The sequence below is a fragment of the Ceratotherium simum genome, chromosome 13, assembly GCF_057802395.1.
Source record: "Ceratotherium simum simum isolate JZ-2026a chromosome 13, ASM5780239v1, whole genome shotgun sequence".
NCBI lineage: Eukaryota > Metazoa > Chordata > Mammalia > Perissodactyla > Rhinocerotidae > Ceratotherium > Ceratotherium simum.
The window spans coordinates 43,609,533-43,624,262 of record NC_141912.1 but is presented as its reverse complement, the minus strand read 5'-3'; the positions used below and the strand labels follow the sequence as shown (position 1 = coordinate 43,624,262).

At 50.9% G+C, this 14,730-nt stretch overlaps 2 protein-coding genes across 4 annotated transcripts; both read right to left on the bottom strand.

The window, feature by feature from the left end:
* Nucleotides 1-1,117: 1,117 nt before the first annotated feature.
* RRP36 (ribosomal RNA processing 36) lies at nucleotides 1,118-7,734 on the bottom strand. Its single transcript, XM_004424127.3, has 7 exons — nucleotides 7,607-7,734; nucleotides 5,720-5,867; nucleotides 5,518-5,584; nucleotides 5,333-5,437; nucleotides 4,666-4,740; nucleotides 4,441-4,558; nucleotides 1,118-3,992 (listed from the first exon to the last, which is right to left on the bottom strand). The coding sequence occupies exons 1-7, from the start codon at nucleotides 7,710-7,712 to the stop codon at nucleotides 3,856-3,858; spliced, it is 756 nt and encodes a 251-aa protein (XP_004424184.1). The 5' UTR covers nucleotides 7,713-7,734; the 3' UTR covers nucleotides 1,118-3,855.
* Nucleotides 7,735-8,063: 329 nt separating this feature from the next.
* On the bottom strand, nucleotides 8,064-14,725 carry KLHDC3 (kelch domain containing 3). Of its 3 annotated transcripts, none has more exons than XM_087438613.1 (11): nucleotides 14,511-14,725; nucleotides 12,137-12,349; nucleotides 11,785-11,961; nucleotides 11,516-11,631; nucleotides 11,257-11,328; nucleotides 10,912-11,125; nucleotides 10,747-10,833; nucleotides 10,495-10,603; nucleotides 10,296-10,369; nucleotides 10,095-10,173; nucleotides 8,064-8,625 (listed from the first exon to the last, which is right to left on the bottom strand). In XM_087438613.1, the coding sequence occupies exons 2-11, from the start codon at nucleotides 12,288-12,290 to the stop codon at nucleotides 8,502-8,504; spliced, it is 1,206 nt and encodes a 401-aa protein (XP_087294739.1). In that variant the 5' UTR covers nucleotides 12,291-12,349; nucleotides 14,511-14,725; the 3' UTR covers nucleotides 8,064-8,501. The 3 variants fall into 3 exon arrangements, with proteins under 3 accessions (XP_087294739.1, XP_087294740.1, XP_004424182.1); XM_087438614.1 differs by having other exon boundaries at nucleotides 8,064-9,361; nucleotides 14,511-14,724; XM_004424125.3 differs by having other exon boundaries at nucleotides 8,064-8,692; nucleotides 14,511-14,722.
* Nucleotides 14,726-14,730: the final 5 nt, after the last annotated feature.

The following is a 14,730-nucleotide window of genomic DNA, read 5'->3' as shown; positions in this document are numbered from 1 at the left end:
TGGGGTACCTACTTCCTTACCTGCAACGAATGAGTTTCCAGCCATTCTTATGGGAAGAACACATCAGCCTTAGCCACAAAACTCTGCATGTTCCTGTCTGCAGTCCAGCTCCTGTGTTGGCCCCTGTCCTCAGCACACACTCACCCCACTGCCAGACCAGCCTGGTTGATTTGCCCAAATTTAGCTAACCGGGAAAGCAGTCCTGACCTTGCCCTTCGCTCACCAGTGCCAGTAAAGACCTGAGCTTCCAGGCCGGCCCCGTGGCTTAGCAGTTGAATGCACGCGCTCCGCTGCTGGTGGCCCAGGTTTGGATCCCGGACGCGCACCTACGCACCACTTCTCCGGTCGTGTCCCAGATACAGCAACTAGAAGGATGTGCAGCTATGACATACAACTATCTACTGGGGCTTTGGGGGAAAAAAATAAATAAATAAAATTATAAAAAAAAAAGACCTGAGCTTCCTTCTCCGCCCTCGGGACTTTCCATCCCTATAGGACAATACTTGCCAGATGACTCACGCCCTCGGGACTTTCCATCCCTATAGGACAATACTTGCCAGATGACTCACGGGGACAGAAGTCTGCTACCCTGACTCCCTGTGAGACCTTCCTCACAGCCTCAATTCCTTATATCCCTACAGCTGGTCTGCATACAAAGGACCACACACTGATTTCATTTACATGAAATGTCCCCAGATAGGCCAATCTAGAGACAGAAAACAGATCAGTGGTAGCCTAGGGCTGGAGGATTGGGAAGAGATGGGGAGTGACTGCTGAAGAGTATAGGGTTTCCTTTTTTTTTTTTTTTTAAAGATTTTATTTATTCATTTTTTTCCCCCCAAAGCCCCAGCAGATAGTTGTATGTCATAGGTTCACATCCTTCTAGTTGCTGTACGTGGGACTCGGCCTCGCGCTGGACGGAGAAGTGGTGCCTTGGGGCGCGCCCGGGATCCGAACCCGGGCCGCCAGCATCAGAGCGCGCGCACTTAACCGCTAAGCCACGGAGCCGGCCCTAGGGTTTCTTTTTAAGGTGTCAAAAAATGTTACAAAATTGATTGTGGTGATGCATGCACAATTCTGTGAATATACTAAAAACCAATGACTTACACACTTTGGGTAAATTGTATGGCGTGTGAATTATTATCTCAATGAAGCTTTTACCAATAAAAACAAAACAAAAACCAATCCATAGCTCATGCTCAGAGCTTTCCAATGTCTCCTCTGGGTCCTCACTGAAGAGAAAAATGGCAGTTTCAAGGCTTGGGGGCCAATACAGCCTCGTAGTGGCCAATCATGATGTTTTTTTGACCACCCATCATCTGAACCCCCTTTTCAACATTGGAAACTCCTCACCACAAACCTAGAGAGAAGGTAGAGCCCACCATATAAGAGACAGATTGCTTTCCCAGTGTTCCCCTTGCAGCCAGGTGACCAACGCCCAGCTAATCAGCTGCCTCTGCAGGGTATTCCTCAATCTAGAGCAAGGCAGGGGAAAGCAGTAATTTGGCAGCAACAGTGACATCTTCACATCAACACTCTGGTTCCGAGGTCAGATTTAGAGTGCTTTAACTGGGGCCGGCTCCGTGGCTTAGCGGTTAAGTGCGCGCACTCCGCTGCTGGTGGCCCGGGTCCGGATCCCGGGCACGCACTGACGCACCGCTTCTCTGGCCATGCTGAGGCCGCATCCCACATACAGCAACTAGAAGGATGTGCAACTATGACATATAACTATCTACTGGGGCTTTGGGGGGAAAAAATAAATAAATAGAGTGCTTTAACTGCTCACTTTATTCCTGGGCTGCTCTTCTCTCTTTTTTGAGCTTCTCTCCAGCCTTCTCAGTGGTTCTGTGAGCCTAACAGTTGAATAGTCTTTCCCTGCTTTTATCAGTCAGTCTGTGCTTTGGTTTAAAGTAGGCTTGACACGTGATGGTGGGGACTCTAGTACAGGGCCCCTCACTCCCTCTGGGCAAACTATCCTGGCAGCTGCAGCCCTGGGCTTACAATCACTGGGAGAAGTGCATTTTATCCTCCTCCTCACACTTCTGTCATCGAAACTAAATCTTTTGCCCCATCCCAGAAGCATTGAGCAACAGGTGTCCTACCATCTAATTCCACCACCTCTCTTCTTTTTCTTTACAGCTGCTTTTTAGATGTTAGTCTTTCTAATGTTCTGTAATTTCTTAAGATTTATCTAGTTTTGGGATTTTTTCCCCAATCCTGCTTGGGATTAATTGGATTTCCTGACTCTTAAGAGTTTATAAATTTTATCAATTCCCCAAAATTCTGTCTCTTTAAAATATTCTCTCCTTCTGGAACTCTGATTATATGCCATACCTTCTCTATCTTCCATGTTTTTTAACCTCTTTCCCTTAGTTTCCATCACTCTGTACCCCTTTGTTCCATCTGTGTAACTTCTTCAGATCTACTTCCAGTTCATTCTCCTTTTAGGTGTGTCTAACCTGCTGTTTAACCATAAAGTTTCTAACTTCAAATAGTATATTTTTCCTTTTTAAAAGTTTTACTTCTTATCAAACCAATTCGGTCCTTTTTGATACTCTTTGCATTAGTCATAGTTTTTCTTTAAATACAAAATATTTTATATTTCATATTTTATACTTCTAACATCTATCTTTGCTGGTCTGCGTCTTTCGCCTATTGTTCTCTATGGTTTATGGTGGTTTCTTTCTGTGTGTGCTTTGTTTTCACTGTAAGCTCATATTCCTTGAAATTTTATCTGAAGGAATCCCTTGAGGCCCGGGCTTAAAATACAATCCTCAAAAGAGAAATGCATTTGTTTCTGCCAGGAGGCAGAAGGCACTGCCAGGAGGCACTACTAACCTGAGACTACTTTATTTATTTATTTATTTTTTTGTGAGGAAGATCAGCCCTGAGCTAATATCCACACCAATCTTCCTCTTTTTGATGAGGAAGACTGGCCCTGAGCTAACATCCGTGCCCATCTTCCTCCACTTTATGAGACGCCGCCACAGCATGGTGTGAAAAGCAGAGCGTTGGTACGCGCCCAGGATCGGAACCCAGGCCGCCAGCAGCGGAGTGCACTCACTTAACCGCTAGGCCACAGGGCAAGCCCCCATAACCTGAGACTACTTTAAACTGAATTACCAGCTTGAGGATATTCCAGTCCACATGAGTAGTATGAATTCTAGACCCAAAGAGGATTAGAGCCAGCTGTGCTTACACATTACTGGGGAAGCCTTTTGTCCCCACTTCCCACCTCCCTCTGCATCCAAAACCAAAGCTAAGTAGGTGAGTTGTGGGACTGGTTCACTCTTTAAATGATTCTGTCACCTTCTGGATTTTAGTAGGAGTAGTCTCTCATCTGACTTTCCACTTTGTAGGAGCCTTAGGTTTGTTACCTACCCCCACACATGGCCCACTAAAACAGCAGTTCTAGGCCACCCACAAACCCGACAAAAAAAGCTGAATAATAAAAAGAAGAGTGACAAGGATATGTATGAACTGGCTCCTACATAAATCCCCAGGCCTAGGAGCCACTGACAGACTGCATGGCCTTCATAGGCCTCAAGGCCACTCACTGGCCCCTTTCCCTCTATAACAGAATCGCTGGTTTAAGGCAAGGATGCGAGAAGGACTCGAGGACATAATGAATCAGAGCCAAGCAGAGGCAGTGTGGCAAGGCAGAAGGCTGAGCTGCTCTTGTCCAGTCCCAGGGGCAGTCCAAGAGCCCTCTAGTCTTCTCTGAACTAACCTAGTTCAAGAGCGGCTGTGATCCTTGCCCTTGAATGGGAAAGAATGAGAACAGGCCTAGCCCAAGTCTGTCCCCACAGATCCACTTCTCACTGGGGTAGTGGCAGAGCTGAGGACAGTTCCTTATTATTCTTTGCTCAAAGGGAGATGTCTCCTGTCTTTGCCTGCATTTCGGCGCCTCTTCCGACTCAAGAAGCTCTCCAGCTTCTTGCTGCGTTTCAGCTCCTTGAACTTCTCAGCTAGGGCCAACTGGCGCTGCTCAGCTAGAGGACAGGGAGAAAGAAAACTGGTAAGCAAAGGAAGAAGCGCCCCCCTCTTCTCTTTCCCCAGATCAGTAATCCTCAACCACTATGCTGGGATACATGAGTTCACTGGGGTGTGTAAGCAAGCTGACTTTTTCTGATTCCACTCTTTCTCAATTCAACCAACTGTGAGCTCCTTCTATGTGCCCAGCCCAGCATATGGCGGAGTGCGGGTGCGGGGTGGGACAGAGATAAAACTGACACTCCCTGCCCATCATCTAATAGGGAAATAAGAACGGTTACAAATAACTACTCCCTGCTATTTCTACTTTCCTCCAAGTTACCATGGGATCCAGCCTTCATGCCTTCCTTAGGGAGCTCATGGACCAACCCTAACACAGTGTACTGCCACTAGGGCCACCGAACCCCTGTCCCTGAAACCAGCCTGTAACAGTTGCATCCCACTCACATTTCTTCAGGAAGTACGGCCGATGGCCCTGCTGGGCCTGACCCCGCCGCTCCTGCTTCAGGGCCAGGCGCAGCTCCTGCTGCTGCCTTCGTTCCTGCTGTGCCATTTCCTGCTGCTCCTGAGAAGCAAAGATGGGATGGGTGAGATGGGTGAATAGGACGAACCGTGAATCACCTCCTGCCTTGAACTGCTCTCACCACCCACCTGTGATTCTGACTCACTCACCATTCGCTGAAGCAGCTGCTGCAGTTTCTCATGCTCCTCCCCTGAATGGTGCTTCTTCAGCTGCTTTTTCACAAGCTCCACATTGGAAAATGAATATGATCATTAGCATCCTGTAACCGTTAGCTGTTACAGAAATGTGCGCCAAACATTATTCTAAAAGGTTCACATATTATTAACTCAATAACACTATGAGATAGGAATTAATATTATCTCTTTTTAGAATTAGAAAACGGACTCAAAGAGGGCCGGCCCCGTGGCTTAGCGGTTAAGTGCGCGCGCTCCGCTGCTGGCGGCCCAGGTTCGGATCCCGGGCGCACACCGAGGAACCGCTTCTCTGGCCATGCTGAGGCCATGTCCCACATACAGCAACTAGAAGGATGTGCAACCATGACATACAACTATCTTCTGGGGCTTTGGGGGAAAAATAAAAAAAAAAAAAATTAAAAAAAAGAGAAAACAGACTCAAAGAGAGATTAAGTAACTTGCTAATTGGTCACAGAGCTGGTAAACTGATGAGCCAGAATTTGAATGTAAGAACCAAATCAGAGAAAATTAAATTAACTAGAGAATTAAATCTGGCCACCACTATGCTCCCTGCTCCCGTCTGACACTCTAACCTGTGTCCTAGTTTCCCACCCGCCCCCAAACCCAGTCTCACGCTGTATACCTCTTTCTCTTTGGCTCGGATGTCATTCAGGAATTGATATGTTTTGTCAAACACCTCAGGATTATATTCCCCTGATAGATCATCAAACCGGGGGTCCCGGGCTACCTTTGGAGAGAATAGAGAGACTATAAAAGAAATGTTCAGTCTCCTTTCACTGAGAAAAGTGCTTCCTGCCTTTTTCTCACCTTCTTACTGATGGGGACAACTTGACGCAAAAATGGCACCCGGACCTTGGCTGACATTTCCAGAGGCCTATGGAAAAATTAAAGGACAGGTCAAGGGGACTCTAGTCATGGTCAAAGGCCTCCCATTTGCCACCCAAGAAAGCAGACACCTACTCAAAGCCCCAGGTATTCTCCAACTGCTGAGGCAGGCCTTGCTCCTCACCTGTGCTTATCTGCAACACATGCATTCTGGACAGGTGGTCTAGAACCTTGTTTCTTAGTGCTGTTTCCGGCTACCAATTGTTTGTATGTCTTAGTCCCCACTTGGCTCTGCAATTCCAACAGCTCCTCAAATGACATGTTAGACGTGCCTGCAGAAGTTGGGGGCTGGGGGGTGGGGCAGAGAGAGACACACAACTCAGCTTAGCATCTCCCACTGCTGCAAAGACATCATCCCCTCTTCGTTCCTTAGGTAACTGATCCTTTCCAATATCCCCATCAGACCAATCACTACCAGTCCCTAGGCAGCAAAGCCTGTAGTGGTGCTACACTGACACCTAATCCCCCAACTGTTCCAGCTACCCGGGGCCTCACCTTGCTAAGGAAGGTGTCTATGTAAGGCTGGAAATGGACCAAGCCAGTCACCCTCTCTTAAATTGCTCTTTCACAGGTTACCCCATAGGGCCTCTGTCTCCCTTGCTCAGTTACCATTGTCAGTGTTCCCTGGTTCATCCTCTCATCTCAGGGGGTGCTCTAGCTTCCTACCTGGTCTCCCAACCTCCAGTCTCACTCCTCTCAAAACTGTACTCTCCACTTCAGCCTGAGAAGCATCTAAAATACAGATCTGATCTCATCACACCTACCTAATTTCCACACACATATACTTTATTTTTTTGTGTGAGAAAGATCAGCCCTGAGCTAACATCCATGCCAATCCTCCTCTTTTTGCTGAGGAAGACCGGCTCTGAGTTAACATCTATTGCCCATCCTCCTTTTTTCCCCAAAGCCCCAGTAAATAGTTGTATGTCATAGTTGCACATCCTTCTAGTTGGTGTATGTGGGACGCCGCCTCAGCATGGCCGGAGAGACAGTGCGTCGGTGTCCGCCTGGGGTTCCGAAGCCGGGCCGCCAGTAGCGGAGTGCATGCACTTAACCGCTAAGCCACGGGACCCCCACCCCCCGCCCCCGCCGCCTCCCCAACATACTTTAAATCATGTCACTCCAGAACTCAAAACTCCCCAATGGCTTCCACCTTGCTCAGAGCAAAAGGCCTTATAATGGCTGGAAAACCCCCCTGTGACCTAGCCCCTGCCATTGTCTCTACTCTCATCTCCTACTAATCCCCTTCTCACTCTTCTCCAGCCAACTGGCCTCCTAGCAGTTCCTAAGCAGGCAAGTATATTCCCACTTCAGTTCCTTTGCACTTGATGCTGCCTCTGTTTGGAAATTTCCTCCAGATATACTTATTGCTTGCTCCCTCACCTCTTTCAAACCCTTGCTCAAATGTCACCTCTCAGTAAGGGCTTCTCTGATTACTTAAAATTGCAAGCCCTCTCCTGCTTTCTTTCTTTCCATAGCCCTTATCACCTTTTTGAAAAACTGATATAATTTGTATACCATAACACTCACCCTTTAAAAATATACAATTCTGTGCTTTATTGCCTTTTAATATATTAATTTACTTGTTTCTTTTTTTACTGCCTTTTCTGAAAGGTAAGCTCCATGCGGACAAGTTTTCCACTGCTTTATTCACTAGGGCATCTCCAGATCTAGAACTGCGCCTACATACATACAGCCATGCTCGATAAATGTTTGCGAAATTTGTTGAATCCTGACCTACTAACCCTTCCTCAGCAACCCATGCCCTTTCCTAACTCTGGGCTTTTGCATAAGCGTTTCCTCCCTGCGGAAAACCCTCACCCTCTCTTTAAGAAACTGCTCAGGATGTGCTAATCCAGGAAGCACCCCTTCTCCCTCCTCACTTTCCATCGCGTTGGGGGGTGCTCCCCATGTTTAACTCTTTCAGAGAACTTCGCAGTCTCACGCTAACTGCAGGTTCGGAGCCCGCACCGGACGATGAGCTCCCCGGCCCCCGGCGCCATGCCCTCACCCTTCCGCAGGTCCCCGGGCCCCAGGGCCCCGCAGTCCTCCCTGCCATCCTGTGCCCCGCGCGGAGACCCGGCAGCTGCCCCAGAGCGAGCGCTGACTCTCGGCATTGGCTCCTATGGCGCGGCGAAGATAAATGGCGACACTTCCGCCGCAGCGGCGGCAGCCCCGCCTCTTCCGGCGGCTCCGGAGGCGGAGTCTGCACCACGTGACGATGCAAGAGCGGGATGCGCCGACCGCCGGTGGGCGGCCGGAAGCCTTAGGCGGAAAAGGGCGGCCAGTAGAGATAAGGCTGCCGCCGTTTTGTTGCATGGCGCGGGAGTCCGCGCCGAACAGAAACTAGAGCCAGGCCGCCCTGGCATTTGGTTTCCTACTGCTCTTGGCTGAGAAGCCTGAGCCTTAGCACCCTGCCCTCTTCGGAAGTCCCTGCCATCCCCATCGCATTCCACAAAAACAGATCACACGTTTAGAGGTTTTTAATTCATTTTTATAAAATCCGAGCTGGCTGAGAGCGTCAGGGTACAGCAACAGCTCAGGGAAGGGAGGGATCATCTGCTGGTCCTCGCCTCCCCAGGTCAGGGAGAAGGAGGTTTCATGCCAACAGCTGCAAATCCTCTCAGCTCCCAATCAATGCTCCGGGCTCAAGCAGGGGGAGAGGTGGAAATAGGGGTAGGGGGAAGCTCCTAAGGCTCAGACACTGCTTGCTTCTCCCTTCTCCCCATTGCCTTCACTTCCCAGCAGAGCTTGGCTGGCCTGGGGCAGAGCAGAAGCCCAGGAGCAGTTGGAAGGAAGTGGATAGGACAGAGCACCAAGGGGAAGGGGCCCTCGGCCCAAGGGAGGAGGAACCTAGCCCTCCCCGCCTACAGCTCCCCACTGAGTTCACAGCACAGAAAAGACCGCTAGTCCAACAACTCCACGTGGAGGTATACCGAGTCCAGGGTCCAAAGGGGCAGGCAGGTTGAGATTGGCAGGGGTAGTGAAGACAACAGCAGGCTCAGGAAGGGAAGCAGCAGAACCGTCCTCCTACCCATGGGAGGAGACAATGGGGCGGCTGATATTGCTGTTGGTGGTCATGGCATTCAGCTCCCACCTGGAAGGCCAACAGTGACAGGCAGAGAGAACAGAAGGGGGAGCCTCCACCCCCAAGCCCAGAATTGCTGGAACAAAGCTATGAACACACCAGTCCCTCCAACTTCCTATAGCTCAACCACCCACAGCCACCTACCTCTTCCTTACAGCCTTACAATCAGGCCCCACCCACCACCATATCCAATACCACCCACTCCTCCACCACAAGCTCAGGTGGACTTTCTGTTTTTGTTTATCTATATATTCTTGTGCCCAACACCTAGAGAAAAGCATCTGTGTACACATCTCAATAAACTTCCCAACCTACCTTTCCTCTGCTCAGACCCAACCAGGCAGCCCCTCCACCTCCTCCCCCACCAGGAATGCTCATTTTTGCTCTCAACTCCCATCCCTTTAAGGCCCTGTCTCCGCTCTCCTATCTTCCCTAAGGCCTTCCCCACCCATCCACCATACTAAAATTAAATCCTTCTCTTTTTGACAATTATGTCATTCTACAAAGATTTACTAAGTATCACCTTATGCCAAGACCCTCAGTACAGTCTGTTTGGTACTAGGTACTTGCACATGTGTCAATCCTGGGCCAGCCTAGGATCCATCAGTTCAGCCTTGTACACTGTATGTCACCAAACACTGAACACACAGACCCTCAGCAAGGAAGAGTTAAGCTGAACTGATACAAGGAGAGGGAAGTGTCACAGAATGACCCAGAAGAGCACAAAATACACAAAATATATAAAATAACACAAAATTATTATACACAAAGTAACTTTCTGTGCTTGATTTGGACCTAAGAATGGAATTCAAAGGGAAGTAGCTAGGAAGAACCGCCCTTTGATTCTGGAACTAATATGATCCAGAGGCTCCTAAACTCGTCTTTACTTTGAAGCTAGGTTCTAAGATTTAATCAAACTTTCTCAGCACGTTAACAAAAACAACCATTTAGGCTCAGGTTTTAGGCACTGATGCTTCTGAGCTTGTTTTTTTTTTAAAATAATTTTATTATTATTTTTTTCCCCCAAAGCCCCAGTAGATAGTTGTATGTCATAGCTGCACATCCTTCTAGTTGCTGTATGTGGGACACGGCCTCAGCATGGCCGGAGAAGCGGTGCGTCGGTGGGCGCGCAGGATCCAAACCCGGGCCGCCAGCAGCGGAGTGCGCACACTTAACCACTAAGGCACGGGGCCAGCCCTGAGCTTGTTTTAAAAAACTGGATTTTATTTTTCATTTAATTCACCCAGCTGACAGTTTTGTATCTCCTTCCATCTTATTCTCCACAAGTACATGATATCTCCAGCAGAACAAAAACTTCTGTCTCCTCCAAACTGAGACCAGGCTAATCAGGTCCTGCCTGTGCTGCCCACTCACCCTCAACCAATCCCTCCTTTCCAACCACTCACTGTACCTGATGTCATGGGGCAAACAGGACTGGTCCAGGTTATACTGAATCACAGCCAGTTTGCACAGAGTCTTCAGACTAGGACCTTGAAAGGAGGAGAGGGGTGAGGGAGATGGTCAAAGCCGTGAATAGTGTCCAGTCCTGGATGTCCCCATCCAAAGACAAGGACCCTGACGGCAGGAGCACTTTGGGAAAAAGTATACTTACTAAAGTCCAAAATGTGTAAGTCAGAATGATCTATGAGGTCAAATTCATCTCCCAGGCCTTCCTCAGGAGACGGACTGTAGGGATCAAAAAAGAGATCAAGGAAGGAGGAAAGACTCCTCATGAGAGCCTCTTGCTCAAATAGCTCCCGTGTTAGTCAAAGACTTAGGCCTTTCCCTGAGCCCTCCCCTCTCCTCCGAACCTGGTACCCCCAAAGAGGACAATCTTGTCACCAACAATACAGCAGCACTGGCGCCGGCGGGGACATGGCCCCTTCCCCTTCGGTTCAATCTTTTTCCAGGTAAAGGACACTAAAGAGAAGTTTATATGGAGGTTCAATACCTGCCCAGTCTGGATATCCCCTCCCCTTGCCTCCCCCTACCTACTCAGGATTCTTTTCTTTCCTCCCCCCTTAACTGCTCCTTGTTTTTTCCCTAAAGGCAGTGCTCTTTACCAGGGTTAAACTTCCAGAGGTCATGGAAGTGCCGGTTCAGCCTTGCATTATAACCACCAAAGATGTATAGCTCCCCGTTGTAGCCAACTGCAAGGAGAAAGGAATGTCAAGAGTGAGGACAATGGGCAGGAACGGGGACTCTACAGGGATATAACAGACACTCACAGGCTGAGTGGCTCCGGCGTCCCTCAGGCAGCACTGGAGTGGGCGGACAGTCCAGCCAGGCCTCGGTCCTGGTGTCAAAGACGCGGATGCGGTTGCAGTAAATCTCATTGTTGGAATGGAATGGCCCAAAGCGGTCAGCACGGCCCCCAAAGACATACATGTGACTGCCCAGCATTGTGGCTGAGTGGAAGTCCCTCCAGCGTGCAGGGTTACCCTGGGCAGAAGCAGAGAGATGACAGGGAGGGCGTCAGCATGGAGGCTGGGAGGGGATCTGCTCTCATTTTGAACTTCCTATGGTTTCTTCAGTTGAGGGTGGGGATCTGGAAGAAAGAAGAAAAGGCAGACCTTTGTACAGATAAGGGTCCATGTCATGGTGCTGGTATCCAGCTTGTGAATGTCATTGGAAAAGCAGTCCGCCTGAGTGGGAAGAGAAAGGGAAGGAAGTGGAGGAAGGAATAAAAGAGGGGATCAGTGGTCACACTCTGACCCTCCATCCCTCCCCTCAAAACCTGCCAACAAGCCAAAGCCTCCCATTTCACCACCCTCAATTCCCCTTCCTCTTTCTCATTCCCACCCTAAACCTTTAGTTTCTTCCTAGACCTACCAGCTGCTCGTAGCCCCCGAAAATGTACATGGTCTTGCCCAGGACACAAGCTGAATGTCCGTCCCGTGCCCCAGGAACTATTCCTGATACTCGGGGTGTGGACCACTTGTGAGTATCTGAAGGAGGTGAGAGAATGGGCCAGGTAAGCAACCTCTGACATTCCCTCCTAGACTCCGGGGTGCCCTATTCCCAGACCCCTCGGACCACACCATTCCCAGTCCCCTGAAGCACCTTTGGCAGAACACAGCCTCTCTGAGACTCATACTCACTGACGTCAAAGGCATAGAGCACATTGCAGGCCCCTTCAGTGTCATTCCGCCCGCCCCAAAGGAAGACTGTGTCGTCGATGAGGACGGTTGAATGTCCATATCGCATGTAGGGTACCACGGGAGCCTGCCCACGGATGGCGGGTCTCACCGGGGGCAGCTTTGTCCAACGCAGTGACACTGTGGGCACAACTCTGCTCAGCCCTGGGAACATCTCTAGAGGCTGTCCACCTTCTCCCAAACCAGATATCCATTCCCCCATCCCCTATGGCCACCGAGACCACCACCAAACCTCATTCAGCCGCCCGTTCCCCTCCCTGACAGGCACCTAAGGATGGTCTCAGCATTAGCTTACCTGCATTGAAAATGTGCACATCAATCTGACGTAGTGTCTCATAGTCTTCACCAGAGCAGTAACCCCCAAAGGAGTATACCCGGTGCCCGACAGCCACAGCAGCATGGTTCACCCTGCGGGGCCCGCCCTCCAGGTGCACTGTCCACCGTAACATCCCCTGGGCCACTGGTTACAGCAACATGCCCCCCCGGCACGGCCTGCTGCCTCTGCTACCTGCACACAAGTTAGGGCCACAGGCTCCTCAGGCAAGGCCTTTGGCTGGCTCACCGTGCCTCTGCCCAGGGCCAGCCCTTGCCTTTAAGTGTCACCCTGGTGGCCCTCCCACACCACCCCTCATGGCTCAGTTGCCTGGCCCTGCCCCAGGGGAGCTGCTGAGGTCAGGGAGCTAGCCCTGGCTGTGTTCTCCAACAGCAAAGGGTGGGGCCCCTCCGACCTGACTGCCAGCTCAGAATCTGCTAATCAAGGCTCTCAGGGCAGTCGCCCCCTACTCATGGAGGCTCCACTCTGTCCCTGGCCTGGCACAAGCTCCAAGCCCCCTTCCCAGGCCAGTGTGTTCTCTTGTCTCTCTGGCTCTGCTCTGCTTACTGCCACCTCTCTAAGAATCTCTGTGCTCTTTAAGGTGGGGAGAGGGATCTCAAAATACTCAGAGCTATTAATAGCACAGCCAGCCCCAGACAGTCCATTGAAAGCTGGCATGGGTGCTTCCAAGCAGAAAAGCTTTTAGGCTTTTAGACTGGAACAGTCCCTCTATCGAGGACAGGGTGGGGTTGATCCAGGACAGGGGCCTCCATGTTACCACGGGTGGTTAGCCCCTCATAGGGAGCTCTTGTCAAGCTGAGCTGCTGCCATCGAGGTCACCCAGGGCCCCTCCCAGGCACGAGGAGTTCCTTTGACAGCTGTGCCTGGTATGCTGCCAAGACTAGGAACTTAGCCAGAAAGGTATGTGTCTGCTGGGCACTGAGGGGGTGGGGGTGGGGAGGAGGGATTTTCTTCTCCTGCCGCTTCCCCCACCCTGCTATTGTGGTAGAAAACAAGCTGTTTCCAGCAGCAACTCTCCCACTTGGGTCCCTGACAGGGCGGATGAGGTGGGGGTGTGCATTGGAAAGGGGAAGGGAAGCACAAATGACCTTGGGCAGGACAAGAAAAAGACCTAGGCATGAGAGGTCACGGTCTCTTAAAGACAACTTCTCAACCTAGTGATAATGGGTACATTTGAAGGCTGTCAGGCAAATCCTCCTGCAGCTAGCACTGCCTTCCTTGGCAAGCACCTGCTGGGTTTGGGAGGATCATCTGCTCTGTGTTCAAGAAGACATGGCAGAGGGAAGAGCCAGAGAGAACCTCAGGGACAGAGAAAGCTCAAGTAAGGCAGGCCCCTTGCAAGAAAGAGATATGGCTTTAGCTGGCTTGCCAGCCACCCCTAACCTCCCTCAACCCTCCACCCCATGCTTTAAATAGCCACCCTGCCAAACCTGAAATAGCCCCAGTAGGAAACCACTCTCCCTTCAGTACTCCTGACCTCAATGCAAAAGATCTTGGATCTGGGCTCATGGGGGCACATACGAGGTTGAAGGGCTTAAGAATGGGAGTCCTTCATCTTCCCTCCTAGCTTCTGCTCCCCACTTCAGCTATGTCAAGGTAAAGAATTCACAGGAGAAAAGACAAGCAATTCCATCCAAAGGTGGAGAGAATCTCAGCTTCTCTTCCATAAGGACAACTCAAGCTCATGGAGGACAAGCCCCCAAGGTCTCAGGGGCTCCGCTTATCTCTGGGTCTCCGGGATCCTCCATCATCGCGGCATTCTCAAGCTTCCTCAATTCCCTTCATGTACCCCCCTCCCTGGTCTCTCCCAATTTTCACTCCCCATTTCTGGCCCTTCTTGATCTCCTGAGAGCTCTGCAGTTTTCTCCTTTTTCCTTCTCCCACCACTCCAAGCTCCACGCCGACAGCCCTCCATTTTCCCTCTTCCACTAAGGGAAAAAAAACTAAGATTCATTGACCCCTTTCGGCCAGAGATTTGCCTCCCTGTATACGACGCTATCCCTGTCTTCCTGTCATCCCAACCTCCCCTCCCCCACAACGCCCGCCCCTCCCCCGCTTCTTCCATTATCTTCAGCTTCCCCGTTCTCCTCACAACCCAGTCTTCCTCCCAATTTCCTTCAGTGCCTCCTCCAGCCACCAGGTCTCTCCCACCCGTTTCCTCACCATCCTCCCCAGCCCTTCTTTCCCCATTAACACTCTCCTTTCCCATCATCCCCCTAGATCCCTCTCTACCCCCACCCATCACCCTCAGGCCCCTCCCCCATGACTCCAGCTCCCGGCATGAGCGCCCCCAGCCCCTCCAATTTTCCTTGTTCCTCAACCCATCCCGGGCTACCTGCCAGGCCGGGCCGGGGCGGGGCCGCGGGGCCTCGCGCTGCCTGCAGCCTAGAACCGGTTGCGCGCCAACCGACGACTCGGTCCCCAACCAGATAAACACAGCCGGGCTAGGTGCCTCGGGCGGGCCCGGTGTGCGCACGTGCAGTCAGACGAGAGCCCGAGGCCTCCCGGGACCTGTAGTCCACGGGTTTCGGGAGGGACGTGACGGGCAGAGGGGT

What these genes read in the sequence shown, in the direction of transcription:
- RRP36 (XM_004424127.3), bottom strand. Translation starts at nt 7,712, where the DNA reads ATGCCGAGAGTCAGCGCTCGCTCTGGGGCAGCTGCCGGGTCTCCGCGC. An exon ending in GCCCGGGGACCTGCGGAAGG is followed by an intron (nt 5,868 to 7,606) that starts GTGAGGGCATGG and finishes CAACTTCTGCAG; the next exon opens with GCACGTCTAACATGTCATTT. An exon ending in TGTGTTGCAGATAAGCACAG is followed by an intron (nt 5,585 to 5,719) that starts GTGAGGAGCAAG and finishes ATTTTTCCATAG; the next exon opens with GCCTCTGGAAATGTCAGCCA.
- KLHDC3 (XM_087438613.1), bottom strand. Translation starts at nt 12,290, where the DNA reads ATGTTACGGTGGACAGTGCACCTGGAGGGCGGGCCCCGCAGGGTGAAC. An exon ending in TGTGCACATTTTCAATGCAG is followed by an intron (nt 11,962 to 12,136) that starts GTAAGCTAATGC and finishes TTGTGCCCACAG; the next exon opens with TGTCACTGCGTTGGACAAAG. An exon ending in GTCCTCTTTGGGGGTACCAG is followed by an intron (nt 10,370 to 10,494) that starts GTTCGGAGGAGA and finishes TGATCCCTACAG; the next exon opens with TCCGTCTCCTGAGGAAGGCC.